At 40.1% G+C, this 23692-nt stretch overlaps 1 protein-coding gene across 2 annotated transcripts in view; it reads right to left on the bottom strand.

The window, feature by feature from the left end:
* The window catches only part of LOC128742194 (monocarboxylate transporter 10), a 28313-nt gene extending 6751 nt beyond the window's left edge, over positions 1-21562 (bottom strand). The window contains exons 1-2 of one of the 2 annotated variants that reach the window (XM_053838462.1): positions 21051-21562; positions 13801-14711 (exon numbers count right to left, since the gene is read on the bottom strand). In XM_053838462.1, coding sequence (XP_053694437.1) covers positions 13801-14089 — 289 coding nt within the window. In that variant the 5' untranslated portion in view covers positions 14090-14711; positions 21051-21562. Of the gene's footprint in view, positions 1-13800; positions 14712-14844; positions 14906-21050 lie in introns of those variants that run through there. The other variant, XM_053838463.1, reaches the window with a different exon arrangement.
* Positions 21563-23692: the final 2130 nt, after the last annotated feature.

The following is a 23692-nucleotide window of genomic DNA, read 5'->3' as shown; positions in this document are numbered from 1 at the left end:
TAACATCTATGAAAATAGTACGGGGTTTCTGCACTTTCAAAAGTAGATTCTATCACCAACATTCCTACCCGGGGGGCTCTGTAGCCGCAAGGTTACCGAGTCTGCTTTGACAAGCGAATGGTCATGGGTTCGAATCTTAGTAGAATCAGGCCATTCGATGTCAAAGTGACTTTAGCATGGGTTTATTCTCAGGCCCCTCATCGCCCTTCCTTCATGCTGAGTTCTATATTATCCCGATATGGCCTATTGACAGTGCAAAAATGAGACCCTTGTAGTAAAAATGCACTGGTTTGCTACGCCAGGGATGACTATAATTGGGGACTGTGCGCTGTCATGTGGAACGAGGTGGATAAAGTAGAGTAAAGCATTGAAAGAAGGGTACCCAATTACACACAAGCACGCATAAAAAAAAAAAGAAATTCAATAAGCATATCGCTCACTCAATAGCGACTATAGCTAAAATAAATGCAGTGCGGGTTATACAACAAACACCCGGGCGATATCACAATAGATCTAACTTACTGGTCGCAGTGATGAGTCCTTTAAAAAAAAAAAAAAAAAAAAAAAAAACATTCCTACCCAAGTGTGCAACCTCCTATGCTAATGCTAGTAATCGTCAATTTCGTGCCAAGACGGTTGCCTTGTGGAATTTCATATTTAGCTGGCAACAAAGACGAAAGATGATATTCTATCATCTTATGAACGTAGCCAGACTACCACAAATTGCCAGTTTCTAGAACTTAGCCAAAGCGATTTCGTGATCCATTTTATCAAACGCAGCCGATAGGTCAGTATAAACGGGCGGCAGTAATTTAGTGAGTAAAATATTCGGGTACCAACCGAAAGAGCGTGGGTGCGAGCCCCACCTGTCATTGCACAATCCAGTATATTTTTGGTCTATATCGAAATTTTCCAGTTCATTGAATTAATAATTCTTCACATCAGACTCTTCCTCTCTTTCCATATATAACGTCTACTTATGAGCCTTTTACCATATGACAAATAACGAAAGAAGTCAAAGCAACGTAAAGTTAAAGGTAGTTAACTACTTTAGAGCGAAAGCATGTTGATTAGAGTGTTTGAAAAATCGTATCTCCCGAAACTAAGGTTGCTCCGAAATGATGCCTAAGCGTGAGTTTTAGAAAATTGACTAACTAACTTGTAGAAAATTGACTAAGCTAACCTTTTTATGAATGTATTAGATCTCAATGATTGTGAAAAAATAGTTAAGTACCTTGTTTCACCTACTTTAACATTTCTAAAAATATTTTTTTAAATTTACTCCTGAAAAATGTCATTTTTTCATAAAACTCAAATGTGCGACCCCTAAATCGCGTCAACCAATGTTGACGTCATATAAAAGTTTTGTTTTGACACCCTAAGCTATCATTTGAGGGGTGAGCCCCGGGGTTTTCTGACATAGTGCTATTTTGGGACACTCTAATGTTGATTAGGCGAGATATATGGTGAGCATTTTTGTGTTAAAAATTCAAGAACTATTAGTTCAAAGAGCTTCGATGAGTCACACAAGGCTGCAATTCCACGATAATTGGAAACAAAACGCATGCATCCCTTCTTGTGCACCTGAAAACGAAAGAATTTTTCCAATAACTAGCGTTGCTTCGCAATAAGCAAGCAATAAGAAACCGTTCGTTTCCCGGACAAAACACATTCGGACCGGATAAAAGAGGATTGGATGGCATCATAGCGAGCTGTTTGGTTTTTTATCATTGCCAATATGCTTAAACAGTTTCTGGCAATGGTTTTTTACTACCATGGAAAATGATAGTAGAAAAATCCGAAAAATTTTCCATGAGTTGAACTATATTTTCTTCACACTTTTCACCATTTGAAAAATTTCATGGTGACGTTTCGTTAGATATTAATCCTGCATTGCTGAAAAAATCCACATGATGTTTCATGAGATAAAATTGTTGTACTTTTCTTCGACGTTTCCACCACCGTGAGTAGATTTTACTTTTTCCTCATAACATTTTTTCTATACTACTGAAGCAATTTGCTTATATTTTTATAAGAAAGATGATCATAAACGCTTGGTTTAAACCTTAATCTTATAACCTCAAATTTTTGAATCAGTAAATGATGGAGATAAGTGCCGATTTCCACAATAGGTGAAATGATCGATGCCATCAAGTTATTCTTCAAGAAGATACACTGCGACTATTATTTCTACCACACCAAACTGGATCTTGTCAAAGTATGATTCCATGAAATAAGTCTTATCGTAAAAAATTGAAAATGGAGTAGTAGTAATAGTTTACAAAAGTCATTTTTAAATCAGTGTATTTCTTTTTTTTAACAACTTTTCAACACTGAATTTTTAAGCGTATGTCACGTTGCATTTGTTTGCGCTTACATATAACAGAACTTTATCATGCAAGCCCCATATCAAATTCAAAAGACTGTTTTTTTTTAAATATCATAGGCATATTTTCAAAAAACTGTGATTATGAATTAATAGAAGCACCGCAAATAAAATTTAAATCATAAGATGAGAGATAAACCTATTGTTACTAATATACATTCCATACTAAATTGAATTAGATTCCATCCTTAAATTCCATTCTTTAAGTTTTTATTTAGCAATAAATTGCAGACTTTCTCACGCTGCTGAATACCTACTCCCTTTTGGTTTAACTCGAATACTTGAACCTCCGTTGAGGGGTTAATTGAACTACTAGACACACAAGACCGACCATTCCACGCCGACATAGGACGGACGATTGCCGCAGATCAACAATCGATTTCCACTCGCCCGTACGGGTACGCCCGTTGTTTAACTCGAGTTCCGTTAATTGTCTCGCTCCATCGCCATTCATGTGGCAACCGGGCGCCTCCTTTCCCTTCCCCCATGCATACAGATATACATGCATACATATGTTCGGCACTACGTACTACATATTTGCCTAAATGGTGATTGATTGTCGTTAAAACGAAGCGCTCTCGAATGATTGACATCTTTTCCGCCGATCGATGCGCAGATCTTGCGTTTGTCGACCCGCTGTCGATGCGCACGTAACGAGATAGGCGTTATCCCCCGACATGGTTGACGCCGAACGAACGCAAGTCGGCAAATTTGGACTTCTGGCTAGATGGGAATTTACGTTTCAACTACCTACGCATTGATGAACTTGGGGGCACGTCCCGAACAAAAAAAAATTAGTGCGCAGTTACATTTTACATCAAGCGAACACTAACTGTTTTCCGATTGAGCGGCGAATACTTTTGAATATATTTTTAAATCGCTTACTAAGCGAGAGAATTTTTTCAAAAATTTCTCGGTCTCATTCTGCAAGTGCCTTTGTTGATGGATGTTTATATTATGTTTCATAGATGTTCTTTTAACCATCTTTTCCTACGGAGTTAGAAAAAATACTTTCAGTTATTACAGTGTTACAAGCACGAATACGGTAATCTCTCTGAAATTTTCAACATTTGCGTATGGCGCGAAGCGCGTATTCTGTTTGTCGACGCTGGATAAATTGAACCAATTGGATGTAATTGATTGGCTCTCCAGCGCGAATAAATTGTTTATTAAACAATAATTAGGAGTCTTACAGATCAATGATTAGGATGGTTCGTACAGAAAATGAAACAAACACCGAACGAATTGAAAAAAATTAAACATAGTTAAAGACGATTACCACTGAACTGTTAGTACTCGTACCCTATCATGATGATTTAATCATTCAAATTGATATACCATACTACGTATCTCGAGGCATAACTCTGTTGAGCTAAAAATATAATCTTGACTTTCACAGCAGTTCTATCAGGGATTAAGCAATAATCAATAAAGCTGCGCGGTATCTGCAAAACGCGTTACAATCGCTTTCAATTGACATTCTGGAATTCGCCCGCCTCTCCCACCTGACGCTTGTTTTTTTCTACCCTACGAGCGTAGCATTAAAACTCGAATATTTATAATCGCTCGCTCCGGTGAACCGGCTCAACAATATCCTGTGCAGTGTGTGGAAATTTTAATCGGACATTTGCATATGTCATTAAAACGGTGTGTACTATTTGCATAGATGCAATAATAACAACACGGCTAAAATTGTTTACCTCATTCAGTTAGACGCTCGTAAAGGCTTGGTAACAGCTACTTCGCCTCGGTTGCCATCTTAAAGTCCTATGACATGTCACCGGGTAAACATTAACAGATCAGTTGCTATTTTTTCTAAAGTATAATATTTTGCACCGTGGCAGAGAGATAACAGGTGTTGTTTTTGGCGATTTTACTGCAGTCACTTATGCAATCACGAGGGTCAACTGGGTACTTGCATACAAATAGATCCTTCAAGTTGGGATGAATTTGCAGCTTTAGATAAATAATCATCTTTATGGCTTCCTTTTTAGGATTTATCTTGTTTGTGCTCACTCTCTGGACACCCGCGGGCAAGATAAACTTTAAAAATGAAATGTGTTCATTAAGTAACAATGTTAGAGTTTGAGATAAACAGATAAAACAATCCCGATCTGCCAAATGATATGTAAATTTTTGAATGAACACTCTTGACATTCTATCATAAAAAACTGATGGATTGTGTTCTTGACACAACCGCACGCCTGACCCGCTCTTGTGCTTCGATTTTACTTGTTTTTACTTGGTTGGTCGTACCATCTCAGCCTAACAAAACTTAAATTACGTATATATGAGGCATTTATAAAGCTTATTATTACCTACAAATTTGTTGAATGAAGTATTACTGTATCTTTTGTATTTACGGCGCACTCCTGGTTAACACTGATTGTTTCATAAAGAGTGCTCTTTGTTAGCCAACTAGCGTGAACCGGGAGTGCGCCGTAAATGCCTAAGATGCAATACTTAGTTTAGCACTTTTAAAGATAATAATTAGCACTATTAATATGGAACATAACTTGTTGAAATCTTGGTTGACTGAACTGATGCAATTAAATAAATAAAATTGGTGCACAAAAACCAAGCCAGCCGTGAACGAAAGCATGGTTGGCATTGTACTACGTATAGCCATTGGACTTGGGCTTGGGCTCTTGCTTGGGCTTGGACTTGCGCTTGGATTTGGACTTGGACCTGGATTTTGAATTGGATTTGGACTTGGGCTTGGACTTGGACAACTTGGACTGGACTTGGACTTGTACTCGGAGCTGTACTTGTACTTGGTCTTGAACTTGGACTTAGACTTGGACTTGTACTTGACAGTTGGGCTTGGACTTAGACTTGGACTTGGGCTTGGGCTTAGATTTGGCCTTAGGATTGACCTTGGACTTAGACATGGGCATAACCAAGGTTACATGATAACCAATCGACCCCCATCTTTCCAGGCATATGATGTTGTAGAATCAAATGATCCAATGATATATAACGTAGATCTTTTTCGGCCAATAACCAAATCCGAAATATTCCATAATTACCGAAATGTTACCTTTATATAATTTTTTTTATGTCATATTGCGATTTTAATTGAAGATCTCCCTTAAAGTTAAGAAATCATGAGTCAATTGTATGCAGAATTTACACCTTCTTACACGTAAAAAATAGTTTGTAACTGTAAAAGGATTCTGTATAAATTGAACAAAAAATATAGTAGACTCACGACTTACCCAGATATTTTTTGATTCCAGCTTTGTTATTTCTAAAATTAGCCAACTGTTAAAAACAAAAGGAAAATATTTGTAAAACAAAAATACGCTTGGCTGAAATAATAGTATTATTGAGTCGAAATAACACAGGCTCGACAAAAATCTGTCACCTTACACACCTTACACTGTCACCTTACACATTAGGGGACATCCATAAAGTACGTCACGCTTTTAGGGGGGGAGGGGGGTTGACCTAATCGTGACGAATTGTGTCGCAGGGGGAGGGGAGGTATGAAGTTATGTGACGTCACATGTAAAAAAAAACAAATGGAAAATTTATTCGGGAAATTATAATTTAGCCTTCATTTTAAGATACACCTATTGAAGGCTTCTATAAAATTAATGTACTGATGGATTTTAAAGCAAATAGTTAAATTTTTTGAAAGAAAACTCTTTTTTGACATATATTTGTGAACAGGACTCATTTATTCTTCTACTTAGTATAAACTCTCCATTAAGGTTTTACAGAATATGCAGCACACCGCTGAAGAGCCGCTTGAGTACCGTCCAGCCTAAAAGATTTTTGCAACCGCAAATAGCAGTTGCACAAACTCCTGAGGAACTACGGGGTGCTACCAGAGACCTATGGTAATGTTTTCCCTTGATATTCGTGCTGAACTCAATCGATGAACATAAACTCATACCGAAGTTCCACGGCTGCTTTTAAAGTTTTTCGGTATAATTTATACTGCCCCTCACTCAAAAGCTCACTGAAGGATAGAGTTTATGCCACTTGTGGATTAAATTTCGCATCTAAGGTAGTGTTGAATGATTGCACGATTGAATGAATACACAAAATGACAAAATCCGTCAGAAAAGTTCTTCCAAGACTTGTTGCTGCAAGACGTCAGCAGGAAGTCCTGATTCTTTCAACCAGATCAGACGAATTTGAGTGAATGTAAAGGACGTGGATATGCGCGAAATATTAATCGACGACACATCAGTGACCTCTGAAGCGCATCCGATCGCAGCGATTGGAGATCATCTTCAAAATCCGTGAACCAATGACTTATAAGCTCGAAAATTTTCCTTTGTTTTGCTGAAATTCATTTGATAGTTTTAGTCGTAGTCGTATATTTAATTTTTTTGTTGTGAAGGGGGGGGGGGGGTAGCCGTGACGTGACGTACTTTTTCAAGGGGGTCACGAATGCGTGACGAAATGTGACAAGGGGGATGAGGGTGGGTAGATTTTGATCAAAATTTGCGTGACGTACTAAATGGATGTCGCCTTATCGAATATGCTGTTGAAAGAGTACATACATGCAGATGATGTAACCTATCAAGACTAATACTAATTGTCTCAAACGGGGCTACTCTGTATGGCATAAATCCATATTAGTATTAGTATTAAAGGTCAGTAGACCTAGAACAACGAATAAATCAAGACAGATGTGATCTCTGCGGCCATCACGCCCTGAATCATCTAGCAAAGCGATCATTTGGTCATAAAATGATGTTTGAGAAAATATGCCAAATGGTCGTTATGCCAAATGGCGCTATGGCATATGGCACTATGTCAAATGGAATCATGCCAAATAGTCCCTTATGATTATGCCAAGAATGGATACATTATTAGGTTGCCTAGGAGGACGAGTACCACACCCGCTTACGAAAGAAAACCCAAAGAATGACCAAACGAAATACCTACTTCCGGCACAACCTCCAATATCAGTGAGGGAAGCCCCTCTCGAGGACTGCTGCGTTACAGCAGCCATCAACAGTAAAGCGAAAGGTGCCATTGGGTTCGCTAAAAGCAGTAGACGTAATGATTTATTCGACGAGGAATGCCAGAGAATGTTAGACAAGAAGAATGCAGCGCGAGTGTCGATACTGCAGCAGAAGACCCGTCAAAACGGCCCAAGTAACAGTTCCAAGTTTTATTACGTTCGTATAGTGGTTTTCATGACCAATTTCATAAAACCGCTAATTTATTTATTTATTTTTTTATTTATCTGTTAAATTCATCTGACAGTGTCTACATGAATACTAATTGCTAATTAAAAGTTTCTGTTACGTAGTCTTTGAACAAATTTATGCGATGGTTGTCCGAAATCGAATAGCTCTTCCACTGTCGAAAATGTTCTAATGCAAGCAGTTACAGGCTCATTACACCCGAAAGCAGTACGATGAAATGGTGCTTGCAGTAATCCGGTCGATCTTAGATTACGCTGTGAAGCGCGAAAATCCATGAGTAACAAAAACTGGGGAGAGTCGATTTCACCATTTATGACTTTTGCCACAAACACTGCCTGCTGGATTCTACGTCGGTGTTCAAGTGAATCTAGGTCAAGAAGACGGCATCGATCCAAGTATGGTGAGAGCTCCTCTGGATTACGCCACGGTAGATGTCGCAAAGCCATCCGGATAAATTTTCTTTGCACTCTCGCGACACGTAAGTTCCACGATACTTGCTGAGGATTCCAAACTAAGCAACAGTTCTCAAGCAGCGGTCGAACTAGGGCGCAGTATAGCGACTTGAGGCAGTGGGGATCCTTGAAGTCCCGACCAATTTTTGAAATAAATCCAAGCTGACGCATTGCTTTCGAGATAATTGATTCGCGGTGTAAGTTAAATGTGAGCTTAGTATCCAGCAAAATTCCAAGTTCAGTAACAAGGTCGACTCTGCGCAATTCAGTTCCATCTATCCGATAATGAAACTATGAGCTGCACCAGAACTTTTTGCTGATATATGCGTGAGTAACAAAGTTATAGTTTTGCTGTCAGATTATTCTTATCAATTTGGTTTAGGTATAGCGACCATAATAAAATATCCCATAGAATATTTCATAAATTTTAAGCAATTTCGTTGGTTTGCAGCATGTACGCATTTAATTTCATCGTGCATATTGGTATGATATGATGAAATTAAGCAATTTTCGAAAACTGGCTGTTTTAACAAAATAAATATATTCAGTTTGTCAATCTCAATTTCTAACAAAATAATTTTAGTTGCTTCCTGTAGCTGGAAAACCGATTGATAATAACTTTCTTTCTGCAAAACACTTCGCTTTGATGAATTTTTGTTTGCGAGCTAGAAAAAAAAATACTAGAATATGGCAATATGGCCTCGCATAAAAAAATGATTTTGGTGTTGAACTGCGGTATTCTTCATAATAGCAGCAAAAAACTGTTTGGTCAGGGTGCTACCGATTTAATAGCTCTATAAAACTAACAGATTTATTGCGGTTTGACAAGCAACCGCGATAAGATCAATTTTGATTGGCACGCCATTTTGTATTGCTACGCCACACTTATGGTTTTGCTTCATTAACTGTTTTATTATGGTTTTCTAGCTAACTATAAGTGTGTTTTGACTCGTATCCTTTCAGAATTGCGCAATACCACAATAAACCAGAAGTAATGATTGATACCGCAATAAAACCTTTGTAAAATTTAAGTAAAACCAAGTGGCCTTAAAATTGTTACTTGGGGTGGAACGATATAGACAGAATCGAAGACAGCAAAACCAGTTTTTCCGGGGTAAGAAGCGCAGCGTGGAAGGAATGGAGTGCGAGGACATGGAACAACTGTATCGTTCTCAGGAAATGCGTAAATTCTACATGTAACTGAACGTATCCCGCAAAGGTTTTATGCCGCAAGCCGAAACATGTCAGCACCGCGAGCAGAAACATGAATGGCGTAAAGGCAGCAAGGAGAATAACTACGTCAGGACGGCGGATGATGACGATGCGCCGATCCTCACAATAAGTGAGGTGATCAAGCAGCCATCAAGCAGCTCAAGAACAACAAACCAGCTGGCAAAATGGCATCGCAGTGGAGTATCAAGTTGTGCCCGGATAGGTTTACTACCTGTCTGCACCGGTTGATAGTCAGGATCTGGTAAACAAAACAGCTACCGGGGAAGTGGAAGAAGGGAGTAATATGCCCAATATACTAGGAGAACAACAAGTTAGAATGTGAAAATTATCGAGCGATCATCATTCTCAACACCGCTTATAAAATGCTTTCTCAGACCATCTTTCGCCGTCTATCGCCGCCAACAAGTAGATTGTGGGAAGTTATCAAGCCGGTTTTGTGGACGGGCAGTCGACAACGGATCCAATCTATGTGCTGCGACAAACCCTTCAAAAGTGTCGTAAATATCAGGCCCCTTCTCACCACCTATTCATAGATTTTAAGACCGCCCACGATACTATTGACGGTGAAGAGCTATGATTACTTATGAACGAAAGTGGTTTTTCTGGGAAGCTGACAAGACTGATTTTAGGCCACGGTGGATGGTGTATAGTGCTGTTTGAGGATATCGGACGCATTATCAAGCCCATTTGACTTCGACAAAGCGATGGTATTTTCTGACTCCTGTTCAACGCTAGAAGGTGTTATGAAACGTGCGGATTTTAACATGCGGGCACGATCTTCAATAAATTTACCTATATTATCTGCTTCGCTGACGACGTAGACATTGTCGGAAGAACGTTCGGGAAACAGTGAAGGTTGGGTTAGTGGTAAATACGTCTAAAACCAAGTACCTGAACTACCTATTAATGGGGCCAGTCCCGGTGTAGTGGCTAGCATTAACGCTTCTCACTCCGAGGACCCGGGTTGAAATCCCAATCCCGCAGAATTCACGAATGACCCAAGCTGTTGATGTGACAATAATTTAACGAAAAAAGTACATGTTAGCAGTAGGAACCGAGCTCGATCAAGCTCGCGTAGACAATACTGTGGTTGCCGGCAGATTGATGACGTCGGATAACAACTATAGCAGAGAAATACGCAAACGTATTCTTGCCCTCGTCGTGCTTACTGCTTAACTATCTTAACTAACTACTGCTGCTTACTAGGGACTCCACAAGACCCTAGGGTCTGGTAAGCTGCACCCCCGTACCAAATGTATCGCTAATAAGACCGGATGTCCTCTACGGGCACGAAACATGGACAATGCTCGACGCTGCCAAAGCTGGAGGGGTACACCCAGACATGTTGTCAGAATGCCGGACAATAACTCCATAAAACTGGTGTTCGCCTCTAATCCGGTTGGTACCAGACGCAGAGGTGCACAGCGTACTCGACGGTTAGACCAAGTGGAGCAAGACCGGGAAAGCGTAGGATATTCGAGAAATTGGAGACGGACAGCCATGGATCAAGTTTGTTGGCGGAACATTGTTATGAAGGTGGAATTCTGAGGGCATCGTACCAGAATGAGTAAGTAAGTAAGATTATGCCAAATGAATTATGCCAAATAGCCGTGTAAAACTAAGACTTGACGTGTATGACATCTGAACCTTTTGCTCTGATAGCGGTTTGAAAATCAACCCAGATAAATGCTCTGTTATGATTTTTTCCGAAAATTACATCAAATCGAATTTTAAAACTCCTACATACAATAACGGAATCTTTTTGCCACATAGGTAAACCCTTTCGACCATTATTGTTCATAATAAAAATATATGACCTCAACTATTATTTCCCAAGACTCGCCATAGCACTCATACCGAAAAGCATACAACTCCACACCGCGGACGTTGAACTACGACTAAACTGAGCATATTGGATGCCCATTCAGTTATTAAAAAATCCCCCTCAAATCAGTCCACGGGCCTCACGGACTATCGCGAAGGGTTTCCCACACTTTGGCCATCACTACTCTAGAAAATCACAAGCAAACAAGGCGCCTCCATGGAATGCAAAGGAGAAGAAAACGCGTGGTTATTTGCTTCCAGTACCGGGCGTTCAAGATATTTATTCGACCAAACTGATTTTAGAGCGTCAAAAATGTTTAAAAATCGTAATCATTGTCTTGAAATTGTTCAAATTTATTTAACTGGGAAACCCCTGGCGCGCATCAAAAATCCTTAACTCAGTAACTTAAGACGTGTCCCATGCAGCCACACGTGTCCTGCCGAAAGTAACCGGCTTTGCCGGCCCTGGCAACAGAATACAGAAAATTTCCTGCCACCGAAAGTTGCCTGGCGGGGTACAATATCCGAATCAGTCAAACAACCGTCAACCATCGCATCGGTTCGGTTATGGTGCGTAGCCTATAGCGAGATTGATTGTAGCACTAATTGGATGAAACGTAATATGTATAGCTCGCGAAGCTCGTGCGGTTGTGGCGGGCATCATTTTAGCTGCTACGATGGAATTAAAAGTGTTATTATTACAACTTTGTCACCAAGTGGTTTCACTTGGGAACGGAACCAGACAGTGAAGAAGCCTTGTTGCTGAATATTATCAGTGCGTGGTTCGGTATTTTGCGGCGAAGAGGTACAGTGACGAAACCCAATATGTAGACGTACTAAACCAGTTGTTTTCTGGCGTATTTACTTGGTTAGGCGAACGGTACGTACCGGCTTACTAAATTGTCTGTAAGTCGAATCAGCTACCATGCTGTATGGATTACATAGAGAGAACCCACGGCGTGCCAATTTTATCGGGAAGCCATGCACGCTGGCTCGACCACTAACCGCAAACAGAAGTAGTTTTAGCAAGAGGATTTGGAATCACGAACAACAACGATCTGGTTTTGATTATGGTCGAGCAAAGGAATCGTGAATTGGAAATGTTTTATAGCATTTTTGTGTCCAATTTAAAAAAAATTTGATGCCCAATTTCATACTCACTTTGCAGTCTGGTTTGACATCCAATCTCAAGTTCATCTTAATTCGAGCTTCTAATTTTGATTTCTTTCTTTTAACTTTTGCTTTTTAAATGTAGAACTTCTGATTTGATTTGACTTTTAATTTATTTTTTTCAGTTTGCTTTTTGACGTTTAATTTTTGAATTTTGAATTTGTTGAATATTCATCCTACAATTTTGGACTTTCGTTTTTACTTTTAAATACAACTTTGATTTTCGATTCTCAGTTTCTGAGTTTTGATCTTTGACTTTTGATTTTTGATTTTTGAATTCTGCCGTTCTACTTTTGGCGCAAAAATTTTGACATATGACTTTCGACTTGATTTACAGAATTTAACTCGTGACATCTCACTTCTGACTTTTGAATTTCAACTTTTGACATGACTTCTGACTTTCTGGCTTTCAATTCTGACTGTTGATTATTGACTTTTGACTTTTGAATTTTGCTTTCAATTTTGGAGATCTGATTTTTAATTTTGGCTTTTGGTTTTTGACGTTCTTTTCTTTTTATTTTCATTTCTAAAGTTTACCTTTTGACTTTTAAATTCGGCCTAACTTGGGACTTTTAATTTTTATCCCTGGCTTTTAACTTTCTACTTATGACTTTTGATTTATTACTTTTGACTTTCAACTAAAATTCTGACTTGCGTTTTTTGACTTTAAAGTCCGATTTTAACTCCGAATTTATATTCACTTTTAGTTCTAGTTTCGGTTTAATTTTAAGTCCTATTTCAAATCTAATTCCATGTCCCACTTCAAGACACATTTTCATATCTGATTCAAGTTCTATTAGAAGGCCAAATTCAAGTCCAATTTCCAGTTGAAGCTTGAGTTCGAATTCAAATTCAATTTCCAGGTTTAATATATTATTATGTCCAATTTCAAGTCCACTGATGAGTCCAGGCCGGGGTCCGTGTTCCACCTTCTCGAGAATATTTAATGCAAAAAATATGGCGCGATCTAACTCGCAAGTTCGGTAGATTGCGTAAAAAGAGATTCGTCATCCTACTTCATTACTTGATTTTTTCAGATCGAATTATGTTTTTAAATGGACAATGTCCCAAATTCTGATTGACACGCCCACCATTCAGCCTAAACATGATTTTGGTTCAAAACATTCTCAAAATTTCAGCTTAATGATGTGAAATACGGATCACCGTCGTTTGTTTTCTCATAGGGTATTAGATCAAACGGGATCGTTCATATGTAAAAATGTATTAAATTCCTTCGAATAATTATTATTACTTAGGCCATAGGAAAGATTCCCAAATCATCCCTAATCGAAATATTTTTCAAAATCGACACCGTTCATAGCTTAAAGCGTACTTGTGCACCCTATTTGCCTACTGAAACGTAAATTTTATATGATGCAATTAAAAAACAACTTTGATTACGGCAGCAATCAAAATCCGCGTGTTGAACTTCAATTTAGCTTTGCCCCTTACACAATATGTTGGTGATAATGCTTTCAAACAGCAATGTATAACTAAAGAATCTCTTAGTCACACACAATCAATGACACTCCCGCTTATCACATCCCGGAGGTCGCTCACTCACCTGCCTTGCTGGACGCTTCCGTATCGCCAAGTTCCTGCAACTGTTTCTGCAGGCTCAGATAGACCACGCTGTAGGTGTTTATCACACCGAACAGCACGCCGTTGCACAGAAATGCACCCACCATTACGAGCCAAGCTCGGGTGCCTCCGTCCGGTGGATCGTGGACGAGCTCGGGATCAGCCGTTGCAGCGGCTTTCGCCTTTGGCGAAAGACCATTGCTTGTGGGAATCGGAACAATTGTGCCCACCGGTTTGGTGGCATCATTAAAAATCCTTACCGTTTCGGCCATTTTTCTACAGAAACGGTTTAAGCCAACTCACTCCTTCAACACTATTGATCAAAAGCACTTTGCACCACTCTACTAATTCTACAGTTATAATGCACGAATGGGTTTATTTGATTATCGGTTTAAAATCCCGAATCCTCCACCTTTTGATTACAATTCCAATAAATTGTTATTTACACTCAAATCAGACCCGCTGGCAACGGAATGGAACAGCTTTAATTAGAGTTTCAAGCGTCCTAAAGCTGTTAATCTAGTGTACAAATAACGTTGAACAGCCACGACAACGGCCTCACAAATCGCGAGACGAGATATTCTAATCACAAATCGAAAGGGCCCTCTCTCGGTGCTCGGCGATGATCGTTACACTATCCTTGGCATTGATTTACAATCAACGTTGCTCGGCGCACAAGTAAGGTTCTTCCGTTTTAAAAAAACTGAGTGATGAAATTCGAAGAAGTCCTTAAGATATTTCTGTGCATCAACTGCAACAGGCCACATCCATATTCTGCTGCTGCTTGACAATGTCTGAAGTCCTGTCCGGAGCCGTTCTGCCGCCCAAGTGCTTGACCACGCGAACCGGCATCAACTGATGTCCGCTCAACCGAGCTCGGGCACGTCCTAGCCGCTTTAAATAGAAAAGAACACTGAGTTAATGTTGTGTAGCTCCCCGAGTGTACATGCGCGTATCCTCAGCTCAAGCATCGGATTGTCACAAAACAGTATACATATCGGTCAGTTGGAAATCTAACTCGTCGTACATGGTTGCCAGCCAGCGGTAGTTTAACGTCAATTAGATCTTATAATTAGTCAGTCGAAATTTGGTTATGCCAATACTATTCATGGTTGAAACTATGTTTCATGAATATTTCTTATTGAAAAAACAAACACGCCAACACTGCTTCTCAACCACGCGGGTGTTGGAAACAGAGTGAGAAATGCTCAGAAAAAATTCAATGGAAGTCAGTATACTGATAACGTGTAGACTTTAGTAGATCGGCATCACTCACTACTACCGTGAGAGCTCAGTAACGCACGTGGAAATACTGAACTAACCGAACCAAAGTGGGATGCAGGGAAAACCGCAGTTCAACCACACCACCTCACATCAACATTGTATAGCCGCTCACTTACCGCGGGCAAACAGTTCGCCCAAACCCAGGCCAGGATAGAAGAAGGATGAACTCAATACCTTGAGAGAATGTGCAGCGCGTGGTGAAAGAGATTGCGCTCGACACGACACACATCGCCGTGTCATACCAAAATGAACCTATTTAATAAACGTAGAGGTAGAACGCCGTAGGAAGTATATAACTTTTCGCACAAATGAAAGTGAAACCTCCAGGCCAGTATAGTTCCGTGTTCAACTTATAGAAGTGTTTAAAATGAGTCGCCCAATTAAACACATATAAAAGTTATTGGAATACTTTATTAGAATGCTGATATAGAAAAAACATGTTTAAAGAAAATAGTAAAAGTCTTTCAATATTTCAGAAAACTAAAGAATATGCAAAAACCGAAGAAACTTTACATTAATATTCCTTATGAAAATAATAAACGTTATCGTAAAGAAACGAGAAGCTGGACGTACTGAAAAAATATGCATACACTAACTGTGGACAACATTGACTGAGCAAGTGGTAAAATTTGATATTTAGAGCAGATGCACAGTGGTCAAGTTTTGAAAAAAGGCGGACATTAGCAATTGGGTAAAAAATGCGTAATTTTTTAAGGGTGGTGTCTTCGGAGAAGTTAAATAATAAAATATAACGCATCTTTCTGCACTATTAGGGTGACCGTGAATTCACCTATTAGGGTGATACGAACTTTTGTTTTTTTAAATAATTTCAATTTCAGTATGCTAAAATACATATTTTCTCTGAAGACTGTTATAAAAAAATTTATCAAAAAATCACACATTTTTCAATTGATTTTTCTGAGATTCCTTTGGAGTGCACCTCATGGAAATATTTTTTTATAGATAAAATATAGTACTTACACCTAATGGTTGTGTGGTTTGTGCGAAGCTACCCGAAATTGAAAAAAAAAATTGAATATCGCAATTTTTTTTCATTTATTTTATAACTTATTTAATATGCGTCCTAGCGACAAACAGTCTTCAGCAAAAATGTGTATTTTAGCATACTAAATAACTTTATAGAACACTCGAAAACAGTAAAAAAAATCGTGTGCAAAGTTATTGAGCATAATTGATTTTAAAGCGCTCCTTTTTAACACATCATTATATTTCGCAACCGGTAAGAGATAGATAGTTAATGCATTCAGCAAAGTTACTTATTTTAGTATGTTCTGCAACTTTTTGAAGAAATTTTTTTTTTTTTAATTATTTAAAAAAACAAAAGTTGGTATCACCCTAATAGGTGAATTCACGGTCACCCTAATAGTGCAGAAAGATGCGCTATATTTTATTATTAAACTTCTCTGAAGACATCACCCTTGAAAAATTACGCATTTTTTACCCAATTGCTAATGTCCGCGTTTTTTTTTTCTTCAAAATTTGACCACTGTGAGATGGTGTGGTGTGCCCTACACTGAGGTAGAATATTTTATTAACGCTTATTTAACCCTCTAGTGCCCAAGTTTTTTCTTAGTTTATAAGAATTTATTGAACGTATTTGAATGGATAGATTAGTCTATAATGAGAAGGTAAACATAATTGTCTATTCCGCTCCCACAACCAATTTTTTTTTGGGGATTTAGCCGCCGTAATTTAATTTCAGTCTACTATATTTCGACTATCAAATCGAAGCAAAGCCTATAGGCCTATAGGTGGTACATTCGACATTTCAACTATCATCAGACACTAATTAATTATCTAATTTGTCAACATCATACTTTTTTGTAATTTAAAACAAAGATAGGGAATATTTCGCAACAGCCCTAATTTTATTTTAGAATTACTATGCTTAAAATCAATGTTGCAAATCCCACTCACACGCGAGCGAGAATGAGAAGCATAGCATCCAACGCTTATGCCACTGACGTAAAAAAAGCAAAGCCTAGGTGCTACATTCCGTTATCGAAACGTGACCTTCTGTTTTTATACGACAGCGTTCGCAGCCAGCTGTTCGAATACAGGACAATTGCAGGACCAGTTGCTACGATCCTATTGATTCCGATAGCCTCTCCCAGCCGAGATTCAAACATACGACGACTGGCTTATTAGGCCAACATCATACCTCGAGGCCAACTGGGAGATCACTGACGTAAACGTATAGCAAACAACCGACGGTGCTGTGTCCATACGTTCTGCTACCTACACACTCGCGAACGCACAACCTCGTAACGACTTTCTGCACAACTCACTCACGAGGTCAGCAACTCGAGACAGCCCATGAGGCACACTAGATTTGCATTGCTTTTTCTTTTCTTCTTCGTTTAAAGCCCTCCTTTACACACGCGGTTGAGAGTACGAGCCCTCGCGTGCAATCGGTATCAACTGCTCGGGTTGCAATGACGAACGAGAGCGACGACCGTGGCTGACAGCTAAATACACACTCGCAAAAACTCGTCGCTATGGGTGAACCTAGCGCTTCCTCGCAGATCTAGCTCAAGCGATGACGATCGTTGGCCAGACCTGGAAATACTTCATGCGCGTCATGGAGCGGCTAAGCTAGACGTTGTGAACTTTACGCATGCTCCCCGAGCGAAGGGCGGCTCAAATAGCGTCTGTCTCGAAACGAGCGACCGAATATGAAAATGGAAATACGGAACGGTTCAATCGGTTTAGGACATGGCAAAGAACAAGGAACCGATTAATGGATAACGATTGGAAAATTGGTGGCTAATTCCAGAGTTCCGTTCTGAAGACTATTGCAGGCACTTTTTAAAGTCTAACTCTAACTACTACAGTGGCGGTAAAAAACAGCAAATGGAGTCGGTTTCGTAGTGTTGGGAAACCAAAGGCAACGAGTTATCCAGTGGAGACCCGTAGATGACCATATGTGTGTTGAGAATTAAGGGAAAATTGCAAATGCGCACATCAGAAGAGAGGAATGCTTCGTTACTGTCAATGGAAGACTTTTCCTTCATCTGTCGACCAAATGATAACACTCCGCGGCTCATAAATTTTACCGAAGGCAGAAGAATGGCCATCTGTAGCACCTGCTTTCCGCGTCAGAATATTGAAAAACACTCATGGAGGCATCCAAATTGTGACTGTAGCTCGATGGATGGATGATCGATCATGTCCTTGATTGACGGTCGACATTTTTCAGATGTCATCGATGTACGATCGTCGGGGACCAAATATCTAATCTAACTATCTTGTCGTGTGATATATTCACGCAAGGTTGGAGAACACGGCGAAAGCTCGCACTGAGATGACACAGCATTTCAATCACATTTGCCATTGAAACAACTGCGAAAAAGATGAGATGGTAAGCACGACGCGTGGAAGACAGCTGGTTTGATGTATTAGAGAGGCGAGTACGAAGAGTCGGCGCAGAGGAGCGATTCGCCAGCAACTACACGTAGAGTTTCTGCAAAACGGTGAGATGCAGGAATTTTACCATTCCTGTAATGTGCAATGATAGTGCTGGCAACCTGCTTCCTAACAAAACGGCGGTTGCAACCAAATTGAAGGAGCACTTCCAGATGCTGTTGAATGGAAAAGTAAACTCGGAGATCAGCTAGATTAGGAGAAGAATTGTGAGCGATGGCCAAGCTGTGGAGCGCCAACATTTCAGGAGGAGGTTAAGAAGGCAATCAGCGAACTGAAAAACGGAAAGGCTGCCGAACCTCTAGAACCGGGGAGCGAGTGGTAGTAAGAAGCATTCCACCGGATCATTGTCAGGATCTGGAAGCAAAAACAAATGTTGGAGTAACGGCTGAATGGCCTCATTTGACCAAAGTATATTTTTTTTTAAATTACATCAATTCGAGTGTAAAAACTACCAAGGCATTGCTGAATTCTACTTATAAGGTACTCTCTCGTATTATTCTGTGACTGAGACCGTGGTGTCCTTCGGCGATTGCCAAGCTGATTTTCGTGAGGGTCGCTCGTGAAAAGGACCAGGACTATCATCATGAAATGGCACATGGTTTTGCGGATCACGTCGATATCATCGGAATCAACAGAGCAGTGGAAGAGGCCAGGGGGAGCAGCGAAATTTGGACTTACCATTTATACCGCCATGCTTTATGCTTTATTTATGCCTCCCAGTTGGCCTCGAGGTAAGACGCTGGTCTAACAAGCCAGTCGTCGTATGTTCGAATCTCGGCTGGGAGAGGCTGTTAGAGTCAATAGGATCGTAGCACTGACCCCGCACTGTCCTGTATTCTAACAGCTGGTTGCGAAGTCCGTCGTATAAAAACAGAAGGTCAAATTTCGATAACGGAATTAGCACCCAGGCTTTGCTTGATTTATACCGCCAAAAGGAAGTACATAATTACTGGCAGGAAATGTGGGAGTCCAAGTGGTTTTTGTGCCGAGGTGGAGCTGGAAGGGGAACGATAAAAAGTAGTGGCGGAATTCATATACTTTGGTACGCTCGTGACATGTGACAACGATGTAAGCCACGAAGTAAAACGACGAATTTCAGCCGCGAATCGGGCTTTCTACGGATTACGTAACCAGCTGAAGTACCGTAATTTGCAAGTTCGCACAAAACGGGCCCTCAACAGATCACTAATACTCCCAGTGGCCCTTTACGGACATGAATCACGGATGTTAAAGGAAGCTTATCGATAAGAACCACACAATGGTACATAACAAGAGCGCCTTAAAACGGCGTCTGACCTCAATGTTAAGGGCGGCCGATAGTTGTCCTCGTTCCAGTGTGCCAAGACTCTAAACAGTGCTATGCACGATGATCCCCCGGTGAGACAGAGATCAGTGCCGCTGACCTTGCAGCATCAAGAAAAAATCAAGAGAGCAAAGAGCAAGAAAATTCGGAACGGAACAATCGTATTAGACCTAGGGATGTGAAACAGCCTATCTCAGAATTCCCAAGGAAGTCCTTTAAGAGCCACACTTTAATTGAAGAGCTACAAGTTCGACGCGTAGCGCTAGAGAACGTGTGTAATAATCAAGGGCCTGGTAGAACATGTTACAAGAATGCCGGACAATTATCCTTCGACTTGTGTATTTGTTTCAAATCCGGTAGGAACAAGATAACTTGGAGTGCAGCGAGCAAGATTGTTAGACCAGCCGGAGCGAATTCTGGCGGTGAATATACGGTATGCAAGGAATTGGGCAGCGAGGAGCGGCTCACAACCAAATTAATTGAAGGAATTTCGTTCATTAGGCTTTATCATAGGACGGAAAGCCAATTGTACGACTTGGTTCATAACTTTGAAACCATTGAACCAGTTTTTATGATTGTGGTATCAAATGTGCTTGTAAAAAACAAACATTGAATTAAGCTTCTATAACTTTATATTTTCTATTAATTTTGGATCTTTTCTAATAGTTAATTGATTGATTAATTTCCATGGCAGAGTCTGATGATGGCTCGAGTAAATATAAATTAACATTTTTGCAACTGAACTTTTTGTCAAGGAACCATCAATTGTAACATAAATGAATGTAATTATAAATCATCTACTTCCATACAATGCAAGTATAATGTAAATATTGAAGCGGCCGTGCTCTCAACAAAGTAACTAGAAATTACACTTAACAATACTCAACACTCAACAGTTGGCTTGATATGGACGCCTGATGAAAATAATCTAGATAATTAAGCATTTACTTTTTAATGAAAACTAACATCACAGACAAACTAACATCAAATATCATTGTTTACATTGATTTGTTGCATTACTCTTCGAACCCATTTGTCACAATTGAATAGAAAAAAAAACTTCAAGGATCACTTTTGCCAATTAGAACAAATATTTTCTAAAACGTACGTGAATTTGAGTGCAACAACTCAAAAGTGGGTCAGTCTTGTCTTACCGGCTGGAATAGCTACTGCAGCAATTTCCGAACGTGTGTACTCACGTGTTCGTACTCCGAATTCCACGATAATCCTGTTACAGCACATAGTCACCAATACAGCGACAACGACACGGTTGTTTGTTGCCCGCTCACCATAATCGAATTAAATTTCCTGGTCGCTTTAATTTTCTCGAGCACCTCGTTTCCCGGTCGCGGTGAGTTTACTGGGGTTCAAATTACTAGCTCGTGGTGATGAATGACACGTTTCAGCGTCGAAATTTTACCTACTGATTCATTGCACTGCACGCGAATTCATTTGATGATGCGATTCTACAATCAAAAAACAACGTAACGTATCACTCACTATCTTATCTCAATATACAATTTTACAACTGGAATATAATCGAAATGTGCATTACAAAATTGCCAACAAAACAACATATTCATTCCATAGAAACACGTGGTGCTCTGCGCTCTTTCGCCGGTCTGTGCTCTGGTAGTGAATTACCCACACTCTCAATCACTAAGGAACTCCGTCACCGCTACAGTCGTCATCGCCGCGAAACGTTTACGTTCTGGAAAACGTGGACAAACCTTAGATATACTTCGGTATACGTATACATTTGTATATCCAGTGCACTACGAAGAAAACTCACCACCCACCCAAACCCACGCAGCGTCAGTCAGAATGCCACCCACTTCTACAGCCGCCCATCGCTAAATTTGTTTAGTTGGCGCGAGACGTCTCTTGGCGGCGCGGCGTTGCTGAACCTGATGCAACATTCGTAGCCGGTTGAATCACCCATCGGAGGAAGACACCGAACCAATTTATTACGTTCGACAGTAAACTGTTAGGAATTCACGCCGTCAATTAAACACACAGTTCCACAGAATCGAATGCGCGATGTTTCTTTTGTCGGTAAATAAATGTTAGTTACGCAAGGCCGCGCGAAGTTTAGATGTTTTGATTAAGTTCGATTGGAAACCGATGAACAACAGACCAGAACCGTTGACATCCTGCTCGTAACTACCGCCGATTGAGCTGCCCATCAAAACACCTTCCCGCTCGGTCTCACAACACAATTGTGTCGGGCGTCGATGTGCGACGGCCGCTAAACTGTTACTGCACAGAAATCAATTCAATCAAGTAGAGCAATAATTTGATTACAAAGCAAGTGAAATCGCACTTATGAATACTGAGAGCCTGACAAACAGGTGTCAGCGTATCAAAATGTAGACCTTTTCTGTCCCGAAACATATCTATAGTACATACGTATATACGCCATTCTTCAATGCAGTGCTTTTGATTACGAAGTGACTTCTATTCAAGAATATTTGTTTGCATATAACGAGCACTGGCGCACCCAGACAGGGTGGACATATTGGGACGTGTTTTCCTCCTTTTGGAAAAATTTATACATCTACTTAGCCAACTATACCAGAAATTCGCAATACATTAATATGCATTCTAATAAATAGAAAAAATATTTATGATTTTATGTCGTGCTAAATAATTTATCCACAGTGTTAGCAATTCCCGAAAATTCCTCATAAATATGGAAAATGTTAAATTACCGAGTTTCTTGAGACTGCGCATGACTGATTACTAATGTTGTATGCATTATAGACATAGTTCCCATTTGATGTATTCAGTCACTCAGGTCACCGGAGTCACCCAGAATACTTTCAGAATCGCCAATTGTGCTCTCAACTAAAAAATTTACGTAAGTTGACTATGAGGATAGAATTTACTAATTTTGAGAAATTTCCAACTTTTTCTGACCATTTGCACTATTACTATTTTCTTGTCCGTGGGGTAGGGATAGCCTACGAAACAGATACGACATTCGACAGTTTTGAATGCTTGAAAGCGTTTGCCACCTTATAACCCCACCCTCTTCTCCCTCCCCGGTTGACACATAAATATCCTACCCTGAAAACAGTTTAAAATCTGCCTTCATGTAGGTTGCGTCTTGCATCACCGGACAATCGAACTTCGTCAGCGTTGTCGCGTACAGCTTCCGGGATTCTGTTTTAGCGGTCTTGTAGCGATGTAGCGGTCGAGTGAATGATGTTAGGGTTCCGCTTGGAAGTGCTGGTCCCTCTTCTTGCCGCCGCTACAGTTTCCGGTTTTCGATTTCACCTGATCCAAACTTCCTGGCTGTCAACAAACGTTCCCCGAACCATGGTGACATGGATTTGGTCATTTTATAACTCGACAAACGAGTACATAGTTCAGATTTTCGCAACTTGCGTCAAAAATTCTCATCCGTTGCTCTTCTTGCTTGCTTGGATGCCATTTTGACAACTGAGCACGGTCACCATAATAGTGCAAAAGTGCTATATTTTATTATTAAACTTCCCCGAAGACACCACCCTTGAAAAACTACGCATTTTTTACCCAATTGCTAATTTCCGCACTTTTTCGAAACCGGACTACTGCCTTTACACCCACATGAAGGACATGAACGGCTGCCGGTCGCTGGCAGGAATGGCTCGATTGCAGCAGAGGAATTGGGGAATTGGGGCGCGGTTCTTGCGTCCCAGTGTCTCGTCTAACGATTTAGTGCAGTAGAAAATGGGAATGATGGGAAATATAAATGGGAATAAATGGGAAGATATACAGTACGAAGCGCCTGCTGGAAATTACCATCTTCATCAAAAAGTATCACGCGAAGGCAGACGTACCTTCGTTACCGACCAGT

Source organism: Sabethes cyaneus, chromosome 3 (assembly GCF_943734655.1).
Source record: "Sabethes cyaneus chromosome 3, idSabCyanKW18_F2, whole genome shotgun sequence".
NCBI lineage: Eukaryota > Metazoa > Arthropoda > Insecta > Diptera > Culicidae > Sabethes > Sabethes cyaneus.
Note: the sequence above shows the minus strand (reverse complement) of the source record. Positions and strands in the feature narration are given on the sequence as shown.